Consider the following 23,708-nt stretch of genomic DNA (forward strand, 5'->3'; position numbering starts at 1 on the left):
CAATTCACGTAACTGCTAACATAAAGCTGCAGACCAACCAGATGAACTGCTTGTTTCAAGGTTCAGGAAAAATTTGCACTCCTTTTAAGTTGTCACAGTAGAAAGCAGCACATACATGCAGTGGAATAAATGCTTGTCTCTGCTTTCTAATTTTTCTAAGAAAGATTATCCATTTAGGTTCAATCAATATCTGTTTATATCTTAGTGGATCACAGGAGAGCCATTAACTTCTGATGTCTTATTTAGGGCACTATGCTGATGGAAGAATTTATATGAGAGTAAACTCTGGCGCCAGTGGTTATCGTGCCTTTTGACTTGGTGAATAGTTTTTCAAACCACTGCGGATATACATTTACTCTGCAAGCTATTTTTTATCAGTGTCTGCATGTCGCTGTTCACCATCAAAAGAGTTTGAGTGCTTCTCTAAGCAATATGAGTTCATATACTTAAACAATTTAGATGATTTGTGCTAATAGAGCTGACTTGTTTAGAGACAGGCTCTGAGAGGTGGTAACATGAATGAACTATCTCAATGTTTACTTTTGTCTTTTCCTACATTTGGGTCAGCTATAGTCCTTTTATTGAATGTTGTGATCTCTGAGTCTTGTAACTCAAAAAAGTGTCAGGCATCACCTGAACACATGATATTTTATTTCCATGTGTCAAATCAAAAACAATAGACAGTTATGCTTTAGAAAGGTACCTGCGAGAAGGCTGGCAGCTATGATTTCCAATCAGACAAGAAGCTTGAGAAGAACATGTCTGTTTCAGCAGGAAGCCAGACCTTCTGCCACTCTGGCTGAAGCATCTCAATATCCTCTTAAATGGAAGTGTTAATGAAAATATAGCAGACTAATTGTCGATGTGAGTGGATAAGATTACCTCAGACAATGTGGTGCTGTTTGGCTTGGAGAAAGAACTCTGTAACTATACATATAGCTGCACCACAGAGGTAGTCGGTTGGCTTTTTGATTATGTAATAAAATCTAGAAAGATTATGAAAATGGAGCTAATTTTTGGGTGGGGTGCTCTACTATCTTTCAGATCATCTTATAGCTTAGTAGTATTATTTATTATGCCCAAATGAATAGGGAATCATAGCTAAGGCAGTGAGCAGGTTTTTATTCTTAATGTGCCAGACAGTTAACTTCTTGTGATAATGTGTCCAAGAGGGTTGTGGAGCGATAAGGAAAAGGTTAGAGTAGTTTTACTGTGCTGAATATTATTACACAATATTAGGTTGACTCTAGCAGGTCTTTTTAAATGGGGGTTGAGTACACCAGTTAGTTTGTTTAACTTGAAACAATGTGAACTTTGGTATGCTTTTTTTGCGTCCAGGTTTCCCTAGCAGGGAAACTGTCCAGTAGTAGGGCAACCTTGCTGCCACAAAGTCCCTACGGGAACCAGGGTGACAGGGATATAAACCTCAGGATGGCAGGCTTGCCTGTAATTCCATTTCAGACTGTACACTGACACAGAGAGATGGAATACACAAAGTACCCTGAACGGTGGAATGCATTCTTCCTGGGAGGGGCTGCTAAAATGTATCCCAATTACTTATTTTTTCTATTAAGAAAATAAAGAGTAGCCTGAGAGCTGACATACCTGAAAAGGGAAACAGGTAGCTTCGTATTGCATGCCTCCATGGTCCCCACCACAGTGGTCATGTAGGAGTAAGTAATGATGACTTCTTACTCCATCTCCCACCGTATTCTCACCTTGCTTCATGCAGTTGCCACAGGGAACTGGTCTTCTTCAAACCAGGTTCTTTCTTCTGTCACTGTGAATATTGTTCTTCCCTCCTCCCCTCACTTTAGTGGGTGCAGGACTCCTGCCACCTTGTGCTTCCTGAGGCTTGGAGCTCTGCCAGTGTACCGTCCCACTGCCTGCTTTTCTCATGGGGAAAATTATCAAGGGGGGGGGGGGGGGGGGAGCATGCAGAGAGGAAATACTTGGGGATGTCTGCAGTGCTTCCTGTTTGTGTCTGAAAATTATGAGTCAGATCCCCCACAAACAAAAGAGAGGGGTTTGAAAAATTGTGAGATTTTTAAAAAAGTAATCGTGCACAGATTCATTCTTTTGGTCTTCTGGTTTTTGAGCTTTTGGAGATGAAGGCTGTTCTTCACATTTCTCTGGGCAGTGGTGACAGCAAGAAATGCATGCTCTTTTCCTTTTCAATGGAAGCAGAGGGTTTTTTAATATATATTCATATACTGATATCAGGAAGTAGACCAACAGAAAAAATACCAAAAATCACAAGATTTGGAATAAAATGTATGATACCATCACAGTTCTTCTAGAGTTGATTACTTTGACTTGAAAAACTTTTGCTACACAAGTTACTTATAACCCTCAAGCTGGTTTGCTGTTGCCTTGTGAGATATATACTTTGACTCAAGGAGGGAGGAGGTCCACTGTGTGTGCCTGGATTGTGTTTGAGAATAACAGTGCTTTTCACTCACTGATTGAGAAGGAGGAACCATGCTTCTTTTTCTCAGGTAAAACATAGTCCGCATCTGTAAACCCATGAATTTTATGAAACTGCAACATGAGCGTTATAAGCCTGCGTACAGCAGTAATACACTTGAAAGGAAAAGTGAAGTGGATGCCAGTCTTCTATTCACCGTATCACTGAAGCACAGGCTTTTCTAGAAGTGATGTCTTTGTCTCTCTTCCAGTTAATTCCCAGTAAGTGTATGTAAGTGATAAAGGACTCCACTTCTCTGAATAGAGATTAATTGCAGGTGTTTTTCCTGTTATGGTGTCAGGATAAGCTGTACAAGGAGACCTGGAAAGCATTTCCTTCAGCTGAGAAGAATGCTGCAGAACTGGGGCCTTACAATTAGAGGCTAAACTGATTTCTTTGTAACAGAGCTTGTTGTTAATACACACCTTAGAAGATGATGTAACGTTTGGACAACTGACAGCACAGCCAGTGAGTTAGCACTCTTCAGTGTTTGTTAAGAGTTGCTGCTCTGATATTAATGTCATGATACACATCCCGTCCTGTCCTAGCTCACTATGTCAGTACTGAGAGCGCTGGTGGAAGCACTAGATCAAAGATGAGACCATTTAAAAAATTTTTCTGCTATGTCTGTATTAATAAACAAACACATACTCATGTGTTCTCTGGGGTGCTGGGATGCAGTAGTCAGGACCAGCAAACTGCTAGGACTGTTTCCTTGTATGGTTTTTGCACTAATGCTGTCCCTGGACCCTGTGCAGGGACAAGGCTGGAAGGTTCCTGGAAGCTCCTCCTGGAGTGTGCAGTCACCTGGCTTGAACACTGAGGTTCTACGGAGGTAGGCGTGGGGTTTTCCGTGCTTCTTGGCCTCAGACTCTGGGAGCATTCTTGGGTATGTTAAATTTGCTGTTGTGAGTATTGCCTTGCTGTGTTAAAACCAGAGGGAATGACAGCCTTCACAGTGGTCAATTTGAGAAAGGTCTGAATCAGTTTTGAGGTTTTGAACCTGTGTATTACAGCATTTTTCCATTTTAAAATGCTACTTATGAAAGGTTCACACAAGTAGCGCAGGAATGAATTGGCTTTTTTTTTCCACCTTTGCCTGTAGACCTGCACAGAAGCTACTATTTTGCCATCTTCCTTATGGCTGCTGTTTCTTGACTCTCCTGCTTCCCAAGCATTTCCTCTTCAAGTTGTTGCTTAGTGCTGGTACGTGTAGCTCTCTTAAGCGAACATGTACAGGTTGGGTGTAGGTGTGGCAAAAAGCTCCAAGAGCTGCTCCCAGCAACTGGGAAAGCAGATTTAAGACAATCTGAAAAAGCTTCCAAAATGATCTCTTCCAGTAGGAAACTGTCTCCGCTCAGTTTAAAAACAAGTAAATAGAGTCACTGGAATTTTGCAGCTTGTTTCTGTTTGGAAGGTATATTTTTAACTTGCTGCAGAAGAAACAGAAAAGCAAAGAGAATATGCAAAAATACATGGCCCAGCTGCAGAAATTTGTAAACATTTATCATAGCAAAATGAGAATAAAAACCCCTAAAATCTTTTGTTGAGAGAATTGAAATGTGTTGATGTAAAGTTCTCTCCTACCCTTTAATAACCATGCATAATTCTCATTACTATCAGTGCAAGCTGGACACATACCAAAGGATGAGCAGACCTTGTTCAGTGAATTCCTGCAAACCAATTCATTGACCCTGGAGGCAGAAGTAAATGCTGAAACCAGCAGCAGGATTTTGGGAGCTGGATTACACATTGGGTACACACTTGACGGTGGTTACACTGTTAAACTGAGAGCTGTCTCCTTTTATTTGAAAACAAAACCAGACAGCCCTGTACTTCCAGAGTGCTGCCTCAGCAAGAAGGTGGTTGGGGAAGGTTCATGTTCCCAGTGTAAAGCCCAAGTTTGTCCCTGGTGCCAGGATATAGCACAACCATGTGGAAGGGGGGGCGTGGCTGGTGGGGGCCCATATTGTGTTCCATGGTTGTGGTGGCACAATAGTGCTGGTTGGCTTTGAAGACGGCCTCTGGGGCAGCTAAAGGAAGGTACACTAAAGAATTAATTAAAAAAAGCACTGGGTCAGATGCTTAGCTGCTGTAGAAAAGTGCCATTTGACTAACTTAAGTGGAATTATACATGTTCACACTGGTTCAGGACATGCCACCATTTGAAGGCCTCTGAAATGAGGCAATTCCTTCATTTGGTATTCTGACAGATAACAAATTTTGTAATACAGAGTATTTTAGTATCTGTATTATCTAAAAAAGGGGATTTTTTTTTTTAAACTTTAGCAAAAAGTCATATAAGATTTGCCATTGCTGTGTGAAATAAGCACTACAAAATGTGTAAAATGACAGCATTTTGATTAAGAAATGTTTTCCATGCACATTTTAAACAGTGTGACATTGGTTGGTCTGCCGGATTATTACTACTTGTGTTACAAAACGGAGAAGAAACTTAGTGTGATTTCCAGGATCTAGATTCCGAGTTGTGTTCGCAGGATTGATAATTTGTGTGTATGTATGTGTTTGTCCAGATATATGTTAATGTTCCAGAAATTATTGAGGTTCATTAGAGACCTTACAGTAGTATTTGAGGCTTGTTTCTCTACTTAAACAACAGTATTTTTACATTATGCTATTACAGTCAAATGTAAGTTTTCTAATTCTCTCCTATTGCTTATGCTTCCTTTACACAATAATTATTGCCATTTTGATGTGTAGGTGTGAATGCCTTCATTGCTATTTTTGGTGATGAAGTAACTTTTTGATCACTGGACAGATACTGGCATTTCTCAACAGTATTTTTTAGGGTAAACCTTTCTTTCTGTTTTCATTAAGTTGTGTTAACAGTGGCAAATTGAGCCTTTCCAATTCCTTTCATTAACACACGGTTCTTCAAGACAGTCTTTTCAAGTGAATGTTCAACGTAGCAATGTTGAATGTTCAGTATAGAAACATAGCTGTAGACAAAGCTGAACAAAAACCATTCTTCTGGTGCAAGCTGAACGTAGAATTTCTTTTGATTGTGATTATTTTCTATCTACCAATGGTTTTGCTTTGCTGTCTGTCTGAATAGTAACCATGTGATGAGTTCTGCATGTCTACTTGATTTTGAGACCAGTGAAGCTATTGATAGGACCTCTTTTCTGAAGTCACCATGTACCATATAAATTTAAGCTACACAGTCTGATAGGGACTTACTAGTGAACTACATGCCTAAAATTCACGTAAAGATGCAGACTTGCATAGTCCTGAAAATCCCATTTTTAGTTAACAGTGGTCACAGTGTCAGTGTTTCTAATGTGTGTTATGTCAATGTACCTAGTAATTCTAATTTGTCCATGCTTTTTTACATTGGGAGAGCTGAGTGACAGACCTGTTATGGGTAGTTGTAAGGTGTAAGCCAGGAGAGTTAAAGTTACGTGTTTATCTTGATTTTTCTGATCTACTTTTAAAGAAGCATCGTGTTTGTATTTGGCAAAATCCTAGACTTGTTACAGTATTTGCATTCAATATATAGCTAGTTAGAGTAAGGGATAAGCAGAAGAGCTGCAGAAGTTAGATTATACTTAAAAACCTAAAATAAATAAAGGGAATATTTGGAGATTATCATGGACATGGTATGTGGCCTGTGGCCTGTGCCCTGAAGAACATGAATATAAAGCCTCCACTGAGTACTGTATGTGGGATAATACTTCATTTAGACTGTTGAACAGCTAATGAGTAGATGATGGTGGTTTTGGATTTTAATGTATGATAATATGCTAATGAACTACAATATTTTAATACATATGTTCACTTCTACAGTGTCCCACTTCTTAAAGTCTTGTCTTGAAATGATCAAATTTCCAGTTTTAACAGAAGTGTAGTAATTTCTTTACCTTCTTCATTTAGTGTACAATTAACTAAAACTGTCCTTCACAAATGTCCTTGTGGTCAGTAGTTGTGTGAACTTAATCAAAATTGAAGTAAGATTTTTCTCTTTTGTTCCACAACAGCTGACTGGCTGGAATCTTTTGAGACAGACTGCATCAGCATAAAAATTCTCACCCTTGAATATATACTGTGGATCATGATGTCTATCTTTTAAACAAAACACTTTGCAGACCTCATGAGATGTGTATTCTTTGTACCCTACGTGTAGGCGTGTTAACATAATGTTTTTCTCTGGTTGTTGGAAACCTAGCAGTGAGGGTGTACCTCCAAGAGTGCAGTGTTATCAGTCTTTTTTTGTTGTGCAGTGCACAGAAGGAAGGTGGATGGAGACAGGAGGAATATCTCAACCAGGTCCACTTGGGTCTTTCAATTGTGTCTCAGCCAGGCACAGGAAAAATTGCCAGGTGTTCAGGTTGAACTAGGAGGAAAGCCTTTTGGAACGCTAGTACCTCCATCCTGAGGTGGTTGGGGGTCTCACTTAACACATTCTGCCAAAGTTTATTCATCTCAGAGTTATACAAGTAGCCAATAGACAAGGGAGAGAGGAAGGCTGTACCCGGAGGATATTTTTCATCCTCCTGTTTTATACATTGTCCTGGTTCAGCTAGGATAGGGTTAAGTTTCCCCAGCAGTGGGAAGGGATCTCCAGCCGGGTTACTCATACCATGCTGATGTCAGGTCCGGCGCGGCAGCATGGGAAGTTTTCCTTTGTGGCTTTTGTCGTGGGAAGCATGTGCAGCGAGCTGGATGTGTCCGTTGTGGTATTTCTCTGTATATCTTGTTTATTATTACTACTGTTTATTGTTGTTACTATTGTCATTGTTGTTCAGATTGTTATTTATTACAGTGTTGTATAAAATGTCTCCTTATTCCAACCCCGGGGTTTGTGCCTAACTTCCAACCTGTCCAGCCTGAGGGTGGGGGAGGGACAACGGCAATGTGATCTCCGGTCCCGTCAGGGCCTAAACCGCCACACACATTTTCCCTAGAGTACGTTGTTATGAGATGCCTGTGTCTCAATCTTGACTGAAAAAGGATTTCAGCTGATGAATTTGAGCTAGACACCTTATGCTTACATTGCCGAAATGAGGCCACCAGAATGCCATTTGCCATTCCATCTTCAGGAGAGCTTGTTTTGGCAGTGGTGAACTCACTGGTTGGTGGCAGTGGTGGGTTCCCTCCTGAATAGTCTCCAATATAGCCATGCACTCAGTGCTGACACTGCTGCTTGTTTAAATGTTTCACCCTGCAGTGCACTTTTGGGAAGTGTAGGATTATTGGGGTGAAATCTTGGACTCAGACACATCAGTGGATATTTTGTAGGTAAGTTGAAAGATAGTTAAGATTTCACCCAAAAAAGAAAATGTTAGTAATGGAAAAATTGTCCAATCTCCCAGGTGGTGCATATTGTTAGTGAGCCTATGTTCTGCAAGCCACTACTGCTTTCAGCAAGCTTTCCTAATACTCATCCTTTCCATTTCTTAGCTTTAAAAGAATGTCTTAATACAATTTTCATCCAAAAGAGTGTGTTTTCCTGTGCAAACTTTTCTTCTATTGAATGCCTTTAGGCTATCACAACATACTTGTACGATAGAATTTTATTTGGGGAAAAAAAAAAAAAAGAAATCAGACATTTCCTTCGTTTTATGGCAATGTAATTTCTTTTTCAAAGGTACTGAGACAGAAGCCATAACAAGCCTGGGACCAGAGTACCAGCATTTCAAAGTAAAGCAGGACTTTGTGTGACTGGGGAAATGAGCTGGGTGGGATGGGCTGGGACACCTTCATTCACTGCAAGTTCCCAAGTCCACTTTTGACATCAGAAAGTATGTATACATGGCACCACTGAAAAGTGCCTTAATGTATATTGTATTGATGTGAGGATCTTGAAACACTGTGTGAATGTTTATTTACTTGTCAAAAATTAGTATGCCCAAGCTAAACTCAGTACTGTTTTCCTTATGCATAAATGACTTGCCTATTATGCAGGACAAGAAAATTGCAAAACTGAGACTAAAATTGAAGAATCATCTTTTCTCCCCTCCACTGTAATCTTCAAATAATGCTTTATTTTACTCTAATAATTTATTCTTATAATTTATTTTAATTTGCACAATGTTTTAAATCTAAATGTAACTTTAAAAAGGGATAAACAAATTCTACTGAAGAGATTTTTAAACCTTTTACAAGCCGAAAGCATGACTGGATATAATACAATACAAAAGAATAACAAAGTGACATTCAGGATTTATAGCTGGATTACTTAATTGAACAGGCAAAAACTGTGGATTTTTTTTTTCCCCTCCGATATGCACACCTGCAGGATATTATTACAAGAATATATGAATACACTATCAGATAAGGAAAAAACCTTTAGGGCTGATTATTAGTGCAATTGTTAGTGCAAATGTGGAGCTGCCTCTTTGCATGCTGTTGTTTTGTTTCCCAGTATAGGCTTGGTATCTCTCTGCCCTCTTGTCTCCAAGGCATTTGATAATACAATTCAAAGTGACCTGTGCAAGCATTTTCCAGCATGGTGAGAATGGCTGAGTGTTCCTGATCTGTGTATCTGAGATTAAAATGCACCCACATTCTTGTTTTATGCTGAGGATGGGTTATGGTGAAATTTGTTTACTATTTAAGGTACTTTGAGAAGTTTGGAATATTTTAGATGCATGGAAGTTTGTTTTCCTAGAGTAGGGACATTCATTTAATAGCTTATTTCAACCTGTGGGAAGCTTTGTGTTTGTAGCAATTAAAATTTCTTCAGAAAGAAAAGGATAAAATTGCTAAAGTTTAAGGCAGGCAGGAGTCAGACTTTCTAGCCTCCCTCTGTGCTGCTGCACCTCATTGGCATGTAATGCACTTCTTGCTTAAATATACTGTGATCCTCCCATTTATTAAAAGAGATTTTTAACTTGTGATCTTCCTAAATGGTACAGAAGCTTAACAGCCTTGCTGTAAGCACAAGGAAAATCCTTTTTATTTTCTGTGCAAGCTGGAGTTAATGTAGGAGACCCTAAAAGGTTGCAGATGAAAAAATTGGCTTTGGAAAGGAAGGAGACAGGAAAAAAGACAAACTTCATACAGTGGAGCTAAATTGTAGAGCTGTAAATCATTTGAATCAGGACTGGTAGTCAAAAAGGAGTATGAACTCATATTTTGGGAAGGGCGAGGTATGATGACTATAGATTTTTGTCAGGAAACTGCTTGAAGCAGGCAAGAAGTGGGCTGACCTAGATGCCTGATAAGAGACTCAGTGAAATGAAAAATGAGTGGACTTTGAGAAGAATTGGGTGGACCTGATTGTTTTGACACTTAGGTATTTGATACTTGATTTCCAGGGCAGCAAAATTTTAATAACCTATTGTTCATTATTGGTTGGCTGCTTAGTGATATGACCATTACTTCTCTTCCTGAGTGGTTACTGTGTGCTGAGATGTGTGGAGCACAGTAGAGGCTTTGCAAATGAGAGCTGCAGTTAAGAAGGGAAGACGTGTGTTGGGTGGAAGGTGCTCTGGAGGTGTGTTTCTGATAAGAAGGTTGTGTATGTGAAGGGATGCCTGAGAAGCAAAGGAAGGGCTTTGAGGGCTGGTCCTTCGTTCATGAGGGGGTGTTGAGGTTATGTGTCTTTGGGATGTAACCTCAGCATGATTTATGAGCTCATGTTGAGCAAAGATATTGCTTGGCTCCACTGACAATTAAAATATCCAGCTCTTCTTGCTGATGTCTGTGAGCAACATTGCCCCCTCTTCCTGCTGCTGTCAGGCCTTATGCTACTCAGAAAGTCAGTGAAATGTTGATACTGTTAAGATAGTAAAAGCTGAGCTACTGAGTATCTTAGATTCAAGATACTGCCTCTAACTTGGTTTATTCAGCTATTTGAGGAGTAAAGAATACCAAACTGAGTTCTATTTACCCCCTATGTATTATAATAGTTAGATGACAGTAGCTGGGTCTTGTATTTTTTAACAAGTTAGGCACATATAGGCATTTATGTATAGTTACATGTATGAGAGAGTCTGTGTGCTCGTGTGTTTGTTTAAGTATTGTTTTGCTTAATAATATGGGCTATGAAAAGTGGAAGTCTGTTGGCAGGAAAAGATAAAATACATTTCAGGATGATATTTTTTTAAATTGAAGGCACAAAGCTAGGATAAATAAGTATTATGCAAGTGCTTTCTTTGACAATCTAAAAAGTACCTTACGTTATAAAGAGCCCTAAAATTCATGAAATCCTTTTTTTTTTTTTACATTGTTTTTTGTTCCTCCAGAATGCAACTGTGTCTCAGTAGTGAGTGTAAAATAACTCATTGCTGTGAACAGTTTTTCTAGGATAATCACTATGCAACTTTTCCTTGACTCTTGCACTACATCTTCAAGTTGCTAGAAACCTTTGATGTATTTACCTTTAGCCAGTGTCGGGTAATCAGAGGAGCCTGTAGGATGTGAAGCCTCATCCAGCATATAGGATTCATACCTGTAAACCCAGGTAAAACCATTAGTCTTTTCTGCCAACATACCTGCCTTATCAGTTATACTGCTACCTCTTAGTCCTGCTTCTCTCATCAGTGTGTCCTTCTTCCTGTTTCCCCAAATACACAGTGACAACCCCGCTGGTTCTTCACAGACTCATTCTGATTTCTTTATTTCAGTGAAAGTCCCTACAAAGTCTGCTGCTCTACCCAGTAGAAAAAAATAGTGAGAATTACTGCAAGTTATTGTTTCCCTGCTTCTGCCCAGTGCCCAGGGAGCAGAGCGATATTAGAAGCTGTATGGGAAATTTGAAGTTGTTTATATTGGGCAAGTTCTAAATACAAGTGATGAATAGTTTTGAGAGAAGTTGATCCTGTTCTTTTGTTACTGAAATGACAAAAATGAGAGGTGTTATATTTGAAGCTTTGTAAATATGTTTACACAGGTGCCACCTTATACATGGAATTAATTGCTGCAAGGTATTCCTAAACTGAATACTTATACATGTTTGGCTTTACATGTGGTGAAAAAGGACAGATTTAACACCATCAGATGATGGGGGGAAAATGAAGGGAGAGGAAGATAGGTGCAGGACTCTGCAGGTTCATGCTTTGACCACTTCACATGATATGGTGCGCTATCTTGACTAATGCTAAGAGAGCTGAAAGGTGCCTTTTCTTTATTCCCCTTCCTCTGTTGAGAAGCACACTTTACCTCCTTGGTATTGCTTTATATAGTTTCAATTCATGTTTAATGTGGCTTTGTACACTGTAGCACAAGGTTTTAATGGCTTAAATACCTGCTAGTCTCTGAGGTTGGCTGCATGTGGCAGCACGGTGAGGAGCTGCCCTTGCTTCCTCTGCAGCAAGTGAAAAAAACTTTCACTGGCTTCAGTGGGACGATGACTGCACATCTAAAACAAGTAATCCCATGAACACTGTTACTTTCAGATCCTAATTCTGCAATTACTGAATACAAAGGCGTAAGTCCAGGGCCTCAATTATTATTTTGACTTTTTGGATGACTTATCTTAAGACACCAGTGAACTACTGTACAACTTAATTATTACAGCAGTGCAACAATTAATTGGAGGCATTGTGCACAAACCAGGTATTTATTGTGTTCAGGGAAGAACTTGAACAAATAAAATAATATCATACATTTGCAGGAAACTCCTTTTTAATTTATATGTCAGCAATATATGAAAAACTGAAATGCAGACATGTTGTATTTGCCAGGTACTGAATGACAACAGTGGGCACAAAGCAGTATTGTCTGCAGTTCAGCTGAAGAATTAAACCCTTTGAAGTTTGCTAAAGCTTCTTTGGTAATAGTGGCTTGAATATTGGCATAATAGTGTAGATCAGTATTTAAATAGCTGGCAGATTTGATGGTATAATGGAATAAATTCTGCCTTTATCAGAAGAGTTTTGTCTGGTGCCCTTTGGCCTCCTGTGCAAACCAGCAAGCAAGTGGTCTTAAAACGTGCTGTGCTGTGGTCTGACAGAAGCTGCACTTGCCCAAGATCTTTTGCACAGGCCTGTTGTTCAGTTTCACGCATCTCAAATGGACTGTTTGCAGGTTACAAAGGTTATGAATTACTGGTTGTTTAATACAGACACCTAGCAGGCTTCAGTAACAGACCAACAGCTGCCTTTTGACTCGATACGAAAATATATAAATATATATTTGAATATATAAAACTGTGTATCAGAGGAAGTGGTCTGTGTTTTGAAGAGCCCTTCTGTTCAGTCTACATATCAGGCTGAAGTCTTGCATCAGGTGCAGTGTGCAACTCAACTCTCACTACAGTACCGTAACAAGTACCTCCACAGTAAACCCGTAGCTACTGAACTTTTTTGAAGGACATACTGTTGGAATACAGGATGAATATAATGATATGGAAATTTTGGGGATTAAATTGTTGTAAGACTGCTATATAGACAAAGCAATACTTTATTCAGGTTTTTGTCCGGCATTGTAAGATACTTTGCAAGAAACAAAGGTGTCAGAACCTGAGACACTGAGCAAGGACTCAGGAGATGATGTTTCTGGTCTGTCATGCCACTCTCCTGCCACATGTCAGTTAATCTTTCTGTGCTATCATTCTGTGTCTATAGCATGGGAATAGCAGCAGTTCCTTTCTCCTTTGTTTTGTCTGATGTCTTTGGTTCCTAATGCCTGCAGAACTCATTTATGGTCTGTATGTTTGTGCCTTTAGAGAATACTTAAATGAAAGGGATTGATATTGTTAAATGTCTATTATCTGAGCCTTGGAAGTTTAATGTGTTTGAAAACTGCAGCTAACTGGCTCAGAGAATGTGCAGGATCTTGTTTGTTTTTCCCAGCACAGCACCTTCTTTTCTATATGTCTTGTTACAGTGATGTGGTGCCATGATTCAAGTTTCACATTTCAAACAGTAATAGTTGTCACAAGGGTGTGCAAGTTGTCACCAAGGGACACAAGATGTTCCTTGTGAATTATACTCAGCTTCCAAGGTATTATTGTCCTATTGTGCTTAAGGGTCAAACCTTATGGGTTCAGTCAGAAGGCCTTTAGGAGATTTTTTTGAGGGGAGAGTACTTCTTGGCATTGAAATCCTTTGTCAAAGCTTCTATTAAGGTGGTCCTTTCCAGCCCTGTTTCTTCTGTGACTCCAGGTTTTGTTTTGCGGAGAAATCACTCTATAACTGTTGGAGTTATAAAGTAGGTATGTTTATTCAGCGCTGGGTGCATGGGGGATCGCTCCACCACAAGCATGCACATCGTTTGCAGCTCCCGTCCGGCTTATATGTAACAAAACAGTGCATACTCATAAAACACCTATACATATACATAGTCTACCCCCGCCTCCCCTCGCTTCTCATGGTAATCAGGTCCCCTCCTCTTGCACCTGCACGATGAGCTCTCCAAGCTCCGGGCTGGGGTCGCAATCTCCTGGGGAGGGGTCGTAAAGATGAAGTACCTCTTCTTCCTCTCTGATGAACTTTTTACCCTGTCGCTCTGCGCAGCCTCAGTTGTTCTCTGGCTTTCTTCCAGGCCAGTGTTTTGGGGTAGTCTGTTCTTCAAAGACTAGGGGGGACTTCTCTTTGGGCTAGGAGATAATCGCCTAGCAACGTTATCAGTATTTGGTATGTCTTTTTCGAACAGTCCCATACGCCTCCCCTTGTTTTTGCGCAGGCCTTGCACTATCAACCTAAGATTGTTTAGACTCCCCGTCTCAGGTTTTAGGTGCTGTTTATAGGAAGCTTTGACCCATTAGATCATAGACAGAGGGCATCTTGCAGGACTGACTCTTCCTAAGTCCTGCTTTCCAAACCTCACTTTGTTCTTGTTAAGCCTGACCTAACCTAGACTGAAAAACACAACTCTGCCATGGCAGGTCCCCCGCCTGCTCCTGGAACTGTTACTTCAATTCTCCTTCCTCATTGACACCTCACATTTGCATCCAAGTGTATTATGAGATCCGAGTTGCTGACTTGCAGAATTCTTTATTCTTTCCACTTCTGTGTCTGGGAGCTGCAACCACAGTGGACAGCTTGTCAGCAGTCAGTTTGCTAGAGGTAGAAGATTAATGGGCATGGGGGATCAGTCTTCCTGTGCTCATGGCTAGATGTAAAGCCTTCATTGACTTGAGTGAAAACTGAATTAATCTGTTGTGTAATTTGGCTGAACCCAAATTGTGCTTTTTTTCTGGCAATTTCCTGACTGTTTTGAAGTAGCAGGGCAGTAGTGTGTCCTTAAACATGATTTTTTCCTGAATAATTGTTTAAAACAGACAGATTATGTACAGCATGCTTCCTGAAAGGAAGCTGGATTTATGTTTAGGAAGTTCTGTGATAAGATTAACAATTCATATTTTTGAATTTTATTGTTTATTTAACTTTGAAAATATTGTGAGATATATATTTTATTTTAGATTTTCTGTTGTGAATTAAATAGATGCTTATTCATTTTAGCAAAGGAAAATGTGGTCCTGTGAGTTTTGGTCAAAGCTCAACCTTAATTCTACATGGAAAGAGGAAAAAGATTGGAAATGGTGAAGAAGAATAGCAGAATGTTTAAAGACTAAAATCCAAGGTGCTTTATCAGATTCCTGATTCAAATTCTAGATAAAACAGTGTTAGGAAACAGCAAGTCATTGGAGAAAGCCCCCTGCATGTCCTGATTGTGTAAGCAGATCCACATCTATTCTTGTACCCATGTGAAGGCTGTTTACTGTGCATCCCCTTAAAGTTCTTAGTGGGGATGCAGAAATCTGCAGGCACAGGACAGCTTGCAAGTATAGGGCCAAGCTAACCCACAGTGCTTTAAATGTCCTTTCTCATATCGGATACAAGTGTGCCTTCCCAGCATTTTTCTTTGAGGTCTTTTTCCAGGGCTCATTTAAGTGGCTGAGTCTTTCTGTTGATTTTGATGGATTTTGGACTATGCCCTAGGGTAATGGTTGTGAAAATCTGACAACAGCAGAAAAACAAACTGTTTCTGATTCAGGATTGATGGTCTTGAACAAAAGGAAACAAGAATTTTACATGTAACATCAATGTACACAGTGTAACAAAAGGACTTTAACCAGATTTAAATGAAGTGGGATCTGAAACATAGGCCATAATTTAGTGCAATAGAAGAAATCATCTTTCTTGGTTATTCGTAGTACCTTAGAAACTCTATTATTCAGCTATTTTTTTATTTAAATGGGTAAGCTTCTGTATCTGTGGTGTGACAGGTATGTCTCTGCATTTATATACACTGGTGTAAAATGCATGTTTTAGTAAGTGTAATAACTTTTGTTTTTCTAGGTTAGTGGATGACCGGTGTGTGGTTCAGCCAGAGGCAGGTGACCTTGCTAATCCTCCAAAGAAGTTCAGAGGTTGGTAACTGGGGATTCTTTTTTTTAAATGAGTGACTGATGCATGTTCTAACTCCTTGGGCACTTCACCTTACCAGACATGTAACTTCTCAGATGCCTTCATGGTTTGTGAACACATTGCTGAGGTTTCAAACTGGAATATGAATGCCAGATTTTGAGAACTAAATAACAAATCAGCAAAGGCACAAGGGGTGGGTGGAAAACATGGGGAAAGGGACTAGTTTTCTTGTAGTCCAGGAGTTGGTTGCTCTGCTTTGTACACTGAACACTGATTCCCCCACTGTGTCACCAGCTCCTTGCTTTAGCCTTGCTCTTACTGTAAATGGGAAACAAGCTTGTGATGTTCAAAACTACTTGAGCTGCTGGTTTGTTTATTTTTTTAAAAAGAGAAGACAATATTTTAAGAACTACCCCCAAATATTTTATTGACTTTTTGTTTTGCTTAAAACCATATCTGATGTTTCTTGACTTGCTTAGATATGACCTTGTAGATTTGGATAATTTTGCTGTTCTGCTTATTGGAAAAATAACAATGCACTGACAACATGCAGTTTCTAATTCTTGAGTGCTAAAAGATACTCCTGTGGTATCAGCTGTTCTGTGTGTTGATATGCAGGGAAGGAAATAAAACCTCTCAGTCTTATCTGTACTTGGTTTAAGTGATTGGCTCTAGCTGTGACAAAGTAGAGCCTTACTAGCCTGATCCAGACCTTTTGACTTAAATGATCTTGGATTCACACCTGTTATGAGATAAAGACAGTTATGGCTTGGCTGGTTTAGAACAAGGGAAATGTATGTTATGGCTGCTTGTATCTGTCTCAAAGGGTTGCAGTGACATTCTTAACCATATTAATACATTTCCAGGATTTATGATACTGTTGTATGTATATGCTATTATTGCAAAAAAAAAAGTGGTGTTTAAAATATTAAGAGACTGAAGTTTTGCTTTCACAAAGTATTCAAGATTTTTTCCATTATATATTCAGGAAGCATCAGCAGTTCCAGTTCCAGCTGTGAGCATTCAGCACATCAGCAGATCTTGGAAACTGAGAAAGTGAGGATGTATATTTAGAAACTAGTAGTAATAAATTCCAGTCACTTGCGTGATGTCACAGAATAGCTTTGTAGCAGAGATGGGGATAGCATCTAGTTCTCCAGTGTGGCTTTCAGGCTAGCTAACTGTGATTTCATCCTCTCACTGCCTGCAAATACATGTTTAATTCACATCTTCTAGGTTGCACAGAATTTCAGGTGGAGGCTCTTTGGACAGTATTTCTGGCACTTCACCACCCTGATGTGTTCCCAAAGTAGAACATGTCCAGATGAGACAGGAGTCACTGGAATAGGTTTGCATGCAGTAGCATAATTGCAGAATACATCCAAATGTCTAGCATCAAGGAGGTTAAAAAGACAGCCTTAACTTTTTTCATTGTCTGATGTTTGAAGGCTTGGTTTTATAACTTCAGTACAGTTTATCACAGTTCTGACATGTTCTTTCCTAACTTGAAAAGGCAAAGAAGGGAGAAGTTGAGTGTTCTGTGTTTAGGGTTTTTTTTAAGGGAAAAAAAAAAAAAAAAAAAAAAAAAAAAAAAAAAAAAAAAGGTGATTTCAACAGTATCAAGAAGTCTGGGCACTTTGATCCAGGGTGCAAGGTTATTGAACCCTCAGCACTACTGTCATGCCATCAGTGGTGGCAGGACTACATGTGTAGTAGGTAGATGAGATGTCAGAAGGGGACAAGACACAGGCAAGATGTACAGCTGATTTCTGCTGCTGGGGGAATGTACTCCTGAGTTACATCCCACCTTCTGTAGGGGAATGTTTTCTATTAATTGTAGACAGTTTTGGCTTTGTTCTCTATTGCAACATCTGTCTGTTGCTTGCATAACACATCCCTTTATTTCTAGTTTCCTCTGTTCCCTCTTCCCCACAGTATCTAGCCTTTCCTTTTCTCTAACTCAGATCATTTATTTCTCCCTTTCCTTCCTTGCCCCAAAATTTGTTACTAGCTACTTTCCTTCTCCTCACTACTGACTTTTTAGCTCCCTTTGGCTCCAGCTGCCTCTCCTTTTGTCACTCCTTACCTCTTTTTGATTTGGGATGTATATACCTAACAATTTTGAAATGGCTTGCTTATCTATTTTTAGCATTGTGGTAGTGTGAAAATTTAGATGAAATCTGTCTATAAGAGAAGCTAAATTAGCAAAAAAGTGAGTTTTGTCACCTTAATTGATGCAATCCACTCACTATGCTATAACATCATGATTATATTGTTAGGGGCTGCATCTTGTGTTTTCATGCTGCATCAGGTACATGTAATGAAGTGGCATTCAGGAGAATGGCTAAAACAAAGATAAAAACCATTGTTTTGTTGTTTTCTCCTTCATATTACAAGTCAAATTCTAAGTGTGAGAATAGCAGGGGTTTTACTGAGAACACAGCAGAAACTTGCTCTCTAATTGGGATTTAGTGCCTGGTACTATGGAGGTGTCTGTATTATGGGAGTAATCAAACCCACATTTCTGCCCTAATTGTTAAATATCTTAGCTCTGCTCAAGAGCAACAGAAGAGTTGCTGGATGTTGTTCTTATAACCAAGAAACATGGGAAAAAACATCCTCCCCTGAATCTTCTGGGAAATAGCATTCCATTAAAATGGCAAAGTTAATAAAACAAACAAAACCTGCTTTGAGTAGGTTCTTGACATAAAGAGAAGACATAGGCATAAATGATTAATTGAATGATTAGACATAAGTAGGAAGAGTAGGGCCTCTCTAGTAACAGGAACTGCTGTCTGTATGGTTTACAATGTTTTTATCACTGATAGCTGAACTGGCATTGGTTTGAGGTTAGAGCACGACCTAAGAGTCAAAGAAGTATGAGAAAGGCATTTTTCTAGCAAGATGTTTAGATTCCAAGGACTGACTCTAAAAATCAACATCAGAGAACTATGTTTTCTCTTTTTTGGTAATATTTTATTAACCCTTTCCCCAACAGAAAAAAACCCCAAAGGACTGTGTTTTCTAACTACTTGTATCCGTCCTACAGAGTTCATTCAGAGATCAAATTTAGGTACTGAGCTGTTGGCCTGAACTGAAAGCCTACATAAAGGGGGTGCCTCAATAGCAGTTTTTGGTTTTGTTATGTGTTTACTTTTTTTTTTTTTTTTTTATGGATGTAGCTATTCTAATTGTTTCAGAACATCCTACAAAATTGAGTATTTTTAAGCTAAGGAAATCTGTGGTTGGTTTTCATTTTGTGTCCATACAAAGAAGCTATGGTCCAGATTTCCCCTTTAGTCATACTGCAATGAGCCTGGAGTGGTTCTGTGTCCATCAGTGTGAATATCCAGATTTGCATCAGTGCAAAAGAGGGCAGAATTGGGTCCCACACATGTTTCCTGAGGTATGTTGAAAAAAAAAAAAAAAAAGCATTTACTGTTTTACAGTTGAATTTAAGGGATTGATCAAGCCAGGTGCTTCTTGTCCTAATTCTCAATTCCATCTAGTGTTGTGATGGAAATGCTTACCCCGCTGCAGGGCCAGGTTCACAGAGGGTAGGAAGAATAATAGTGTGTGCCAGAACTCTTGTACCTCTGAAGAAAAATCACATCATGAGCAACAGAACTGCAAGTTTTCTTAGACTGTGATGTTAAACACACTTTGGCTTGTTGCTGTTATCTTCAGTGGGAAACACTTTCAGCTCCCAAGGTGTAAAATAGCATAAATAAGACCTGCTTGTTGGTCAAATTTAGCAACGCTGAAAAAAGGAGCACAAGTTTCTCTTCTATTTTAAACATAAAATGACCTAAGTTCTTAAACTGATTTAAACTTTCTTACATTTTATACCCCTTTTTCTTGAGGCATCTGTGAGGAAAGTGATGTCCAAGTTCTTACATATTGTCCTCTTGTCTTTCTCTCGATTTTTTTGTCTGTTCTAAGATTTTTCTGATATTGTTCTTTCCTCTTCTCTCCCTTTCATTATGTTCCTCTGTGCTCTCTCTCCTTTCCTCCTCCTACCCTTTCCTCTGCTATCTGCCATTTTCCTTTTTACTTGCTGCCTTCTACACCATTTTGGTTTGTCCTTGTGTTTTCTTCTTGTTTCTCTCAGTTCCATAATTGCTTTCATTTTATTCCAACTCCTGATTGCTTTTTCTGCTGTCCTCCTTGGGACTCTTCATTGCCCCAGTCCTTGCTGCCTCACATTCCTCCCTTTCTTTGCTTGCTTCAGCTCTTTTTTACCTTTCTGTGGTTTGGTTTGTATTTATTTTTTTTTTTTTTAAACAGATAGGTGTGTACACACCGTGATTCCATAGCCCTATCACTTTCACTTACTCATTTGTCAGCCTGCTGTTTTAAGTAAAGCTGTGTGATGTGTTTCTCTATCACAAAAGTCTTCAATGATGGGCAAGAGTTGAATTTCTAACACTTACAAAAAAATAGAAGGGGGGGCAGGGAGAGAAAGCATCTGACAAATACTGTTCTAAGCCATCTTTATCCAATATCAAGAAACATTTAAAAGGCATAATATGAGTTATTTTCCTTTTCAGACTTCCTGAGCGTAGTTACTTTTTTGCTCAGAGGATGTGCTGTGTGTGGTTGTTCCACCCACTGTTGCCTTTTGAAGACCGATGTTTTGTGCACATTCGTAGGCTCGGGCAGATGGTCAGTTCTGTGCTCAGTGCAGCCTCTGTGGATTGTCTCCCGCACACTGGGAGTTAATGCATTCCATCTTTTTGATTGTTCTGATTAATAAAGGTCTTTTTCCCTCCCATAAAATGAGTAATTGATATGTGCCTCAGCACTGATAATTTGTCGTATTTCCTTCCTTTCTAATAATTCAAGGTATAGTGTAGGAGGTTAAGCCTGGAGTGTGACCAGAGAGAGCTCCTTTTTTTCCATTTTGTAAAGAAAATTGAAGTGATTTGTATTGTTTTAAAAATGTGCATGTGGGCTGTTGTGGGCCATGTTTCTCATTTTCATCATTTCCACTTCATGCACAAGTAATTGAAATTTTGCCTGGAAGATTTTGTGGGTATGAGAAAATTGATGAAACTACAGAAGCTGAATGCATTAGAGTGCAGTAAGTGAAACTTGCTGATGCTTTTAAGCTATTTGTTTTAAAGCTTCTTGTTTACCTCTGGTAGAGCCTACTTAATTCCTCAGGAAGGGAAGCATTTAAGTAAAACTAAAGTAATGAGTTAGGAACTAGTACTATCCAAGAATGTCTGGAGAAATTAAAAGAGATGGTCTGTTTCATGAGTGGGTTGCTAAACTGACCTTCAAGAGATCTGAGCTTTTGATCTACTGTGTGTGCTGGAAAATTGCTTTATAATCTTATGCCTCAGTGTCTCTTTTTTCCTATTTATTTAAACTATAACTTCTCAAGGGCAGGCACTGCTTCCTTCCTCCTCCGATGTTTAGGACCACAAAGCTTGCATTTATATAGTATCCTATTGCTACTCTAATAAAAGTGATTGGAAAAAAAACATTTAAAAATAATGAGATGACCTATTATTAATGTATCTGGAATCTTAACAAAAAATAGGGAAAAGCTTGTCTGGAAACAAAGCATATGGGGATTTTTTTGTCTATAAATTGAGGAAAATACAGTTGAAATACTTATTTTAAAAAAGTTATTGGTAGTTAAGCTTCTAAAGCACTAGATTGGAAATCAAGAGAGCTGTGTCGTGTAGCATAGCTACAGATGTGTGGTGGCTGAGGTTTTCTAGCGCCTGCTTTACATTTCCTCTTCTTTGAGAACTATCATTAGGAAGAATTCACCCCCTTTTGGGAGGCAGACCCACACAGTAGTGACTGCACATCTTGCATTTCTCTGCTGTGTGGTAACACTGTGCTTTGAGACTCTGCGTGAGGGTGGGAAGTGGTGTGTTTATTCAAGTAGCAGGATGTGTGGAGAGTAACTGATAAATGAAGACTAGTCCTATGAAAAGAAGGTATTGTTATGTTATTGTAAATTTGTTCTCAAAAGAACTCTCTAAGTCTTAGACTGTCTGCCTTCTAAAACTTCAAACTTTATTGCAGCGCTGGATGCGTGGGGGTTCATTCCACTTAAAGTGCATACACTAAAACAAAAGTTCGTCCTTTATATACCTTAAAGACATGAATAGTCATACCTTTTCCAAGAAATCTCCACCTTTCTGCCTATCTACTATATTTACATAGCGCTGGTGTTGCAAAACTACACTACACATGCATGGGGATCTAGGGTGGTTGTCAGTGGTCGTTTGGGGAGTTAGCCATCGTCTCCTTTTTCCCTTTTATGGTCATGAGTCTTTGAGGACAATTTCTTCTCCTTGGATGTTGTCTGGCCAGGCTGTTCCTTCTTATCTGCCTTTTTTGAGCATTTCTGCCAGGCTGTATCTATTCTCAAGATTAGGATATTTTCTCTGTACATCTTAATCACTCAGGCTTTGTTAAATACAAAATTAAACATTGTTTGGTAAAAGAATTTAATATTTCCCCCTTTGAGACTTCCAGGTATACACAACTAGGTACAACATGACCACATAAGGTATGATGGAATGCTTCTCTTATCACTACTTGTTACAGGCCTCAGCTTGCAGGCACCAACTGCTTGCAAGCAGCAGCTAGCACGCATCAGTTACTTCCCAGAAATAAGTGTTTCATGAAGTCTCCTGAGAAGGCACGTTAATTATGGATTCTTACAGAAAATAATAGCAGAGATTTTGTCTTATGAGCTGAAATCCTGATACTCAAAATTAAATCTCCTACAACATACAGCATTTTGTAATTGTTAGCTTTTTTTTTTTTTTGGTGTCCAGGATATTGTAAAAGTTACCTGTAGTTATGTACTCTAGGTTGTATGATTTAGTTCTCATTGTAAACATTCCCTATTGAAATGAAAGTAAACACCCTTGCAATGTGGCTGTATGTGCTTTGATAAAGATTTGCAATATATCCTAGGAACAGCAATTTAGGGCTGTGATAAGGGAGCAAATCAATGAGGCCTTTAGGTCAGTGCCAAGGAAAGTTCTACCACTGATGGTGGTTTTTGTATGAACAAGTTTTGTCACTGTGGATAGTAGGGGAAGATCAATGGCTATGAAGGGAAGAGGCAATGCAATGGAAAGCTTGCTATAATGATGGCCAATACATGAGAGGCCAAATGTCATATTTACAGAATTAAAAGCTTTGCAGTTTAGTTCATGGCTTGAGAGCCAACACTGCTGCAAACTGTCAGCTCTGGGGATGCAGGTGGTGGGAGGAACATGTGTCATGGTGTTACTCTAGTGGTTTTGACAACACTAACATCAACTTAGCTGGGTCTGATTGTAGTTGAGAGAGCTTCCCGGTTTATTTTAAGTAATGAGAGTTCATTTTTACTTAGGAAAGGCAAGGCCTGTCTTCACACTAGATTTCCCTTTCCTCTTCTGTTTTGTTACAAGAGGTGTTCCTACTGTAACATGGTTTCAGTAACTCCTCACAGGCTGTGAGGATATGGGTATGTTGGATTTACCTCGGAGGAACAAAATCTCCTCCTTTCCCCCCCTTTGTGAAAGACTAATTCCACTGTATTGACAGTGTTGAAAATGAGAATAGGATATGCCTTGGTATCTAGCATCTTCTACAGAGAGGTTGTGAATTTGACACTGAAGGAAACGTTTCTCACCACAACTTCCCACATGTGCTGTTGTGGATTGGAGAGCTGGAACAAGTCCTAGGTACTTAGCAACTGCAGATGTTAAACTTGCTCTGGAAATTAGATAGTGAGTAGGACAGCACCATAAAAGTTGACCTGATTCAGTGGTTAAAGACCCAGACTATGACTTTGGGATAGTTCCTTATAGCTTACTGTTTTGACATTTTTTTGTGACAGTAATGGGTGAACAATGAGATTAGTCTGTATTTAAAAATGACATGCAAGGTTGGTGAATTCAACAGGGTCACCTATGCATTGATTCAGTGTGTAACTGAAA

General features: G+C 39.3%; 1 protein-coding gene across 1 annotated transcript in view; it reads left to right on the plus strand.

Annotated features, from left to right (window-relative positions):
• The window catches only part of ITPR2 (inositol 1,4,5-trisphosphate receptor type 2), a 283,088-nt gene that overhangs the window by 13,992 nt on the left and 245,388 nt on the right, over positions 1-23,708 (plus strand). Inside the window, exon 3 of the mRNA XM_026864631.1 lies at positions 15,679-15,749. Coding sequence (XP_026720432.1) covers positions 15,679-15,749 — 71 coding nt within the window. The remainder of the gene's footprint in view (positions 1-15,678; positions 15,750-23,708) is intronic.

Source organism: Athene cunicularia (genome assembly GCF_003259725.1).
Source record: "Athene cunicularia isolate RWA chromosome 1 unlocalized genomic scaffold, athCun1 chr1_part2, whole genome shotgun sequence".
NCBI classification, from domain to species: Eukaryota; Metazoa; Chordata; class Aves; order Strigiformes; family Strigidae; genus Athene; species Athene cunicularia.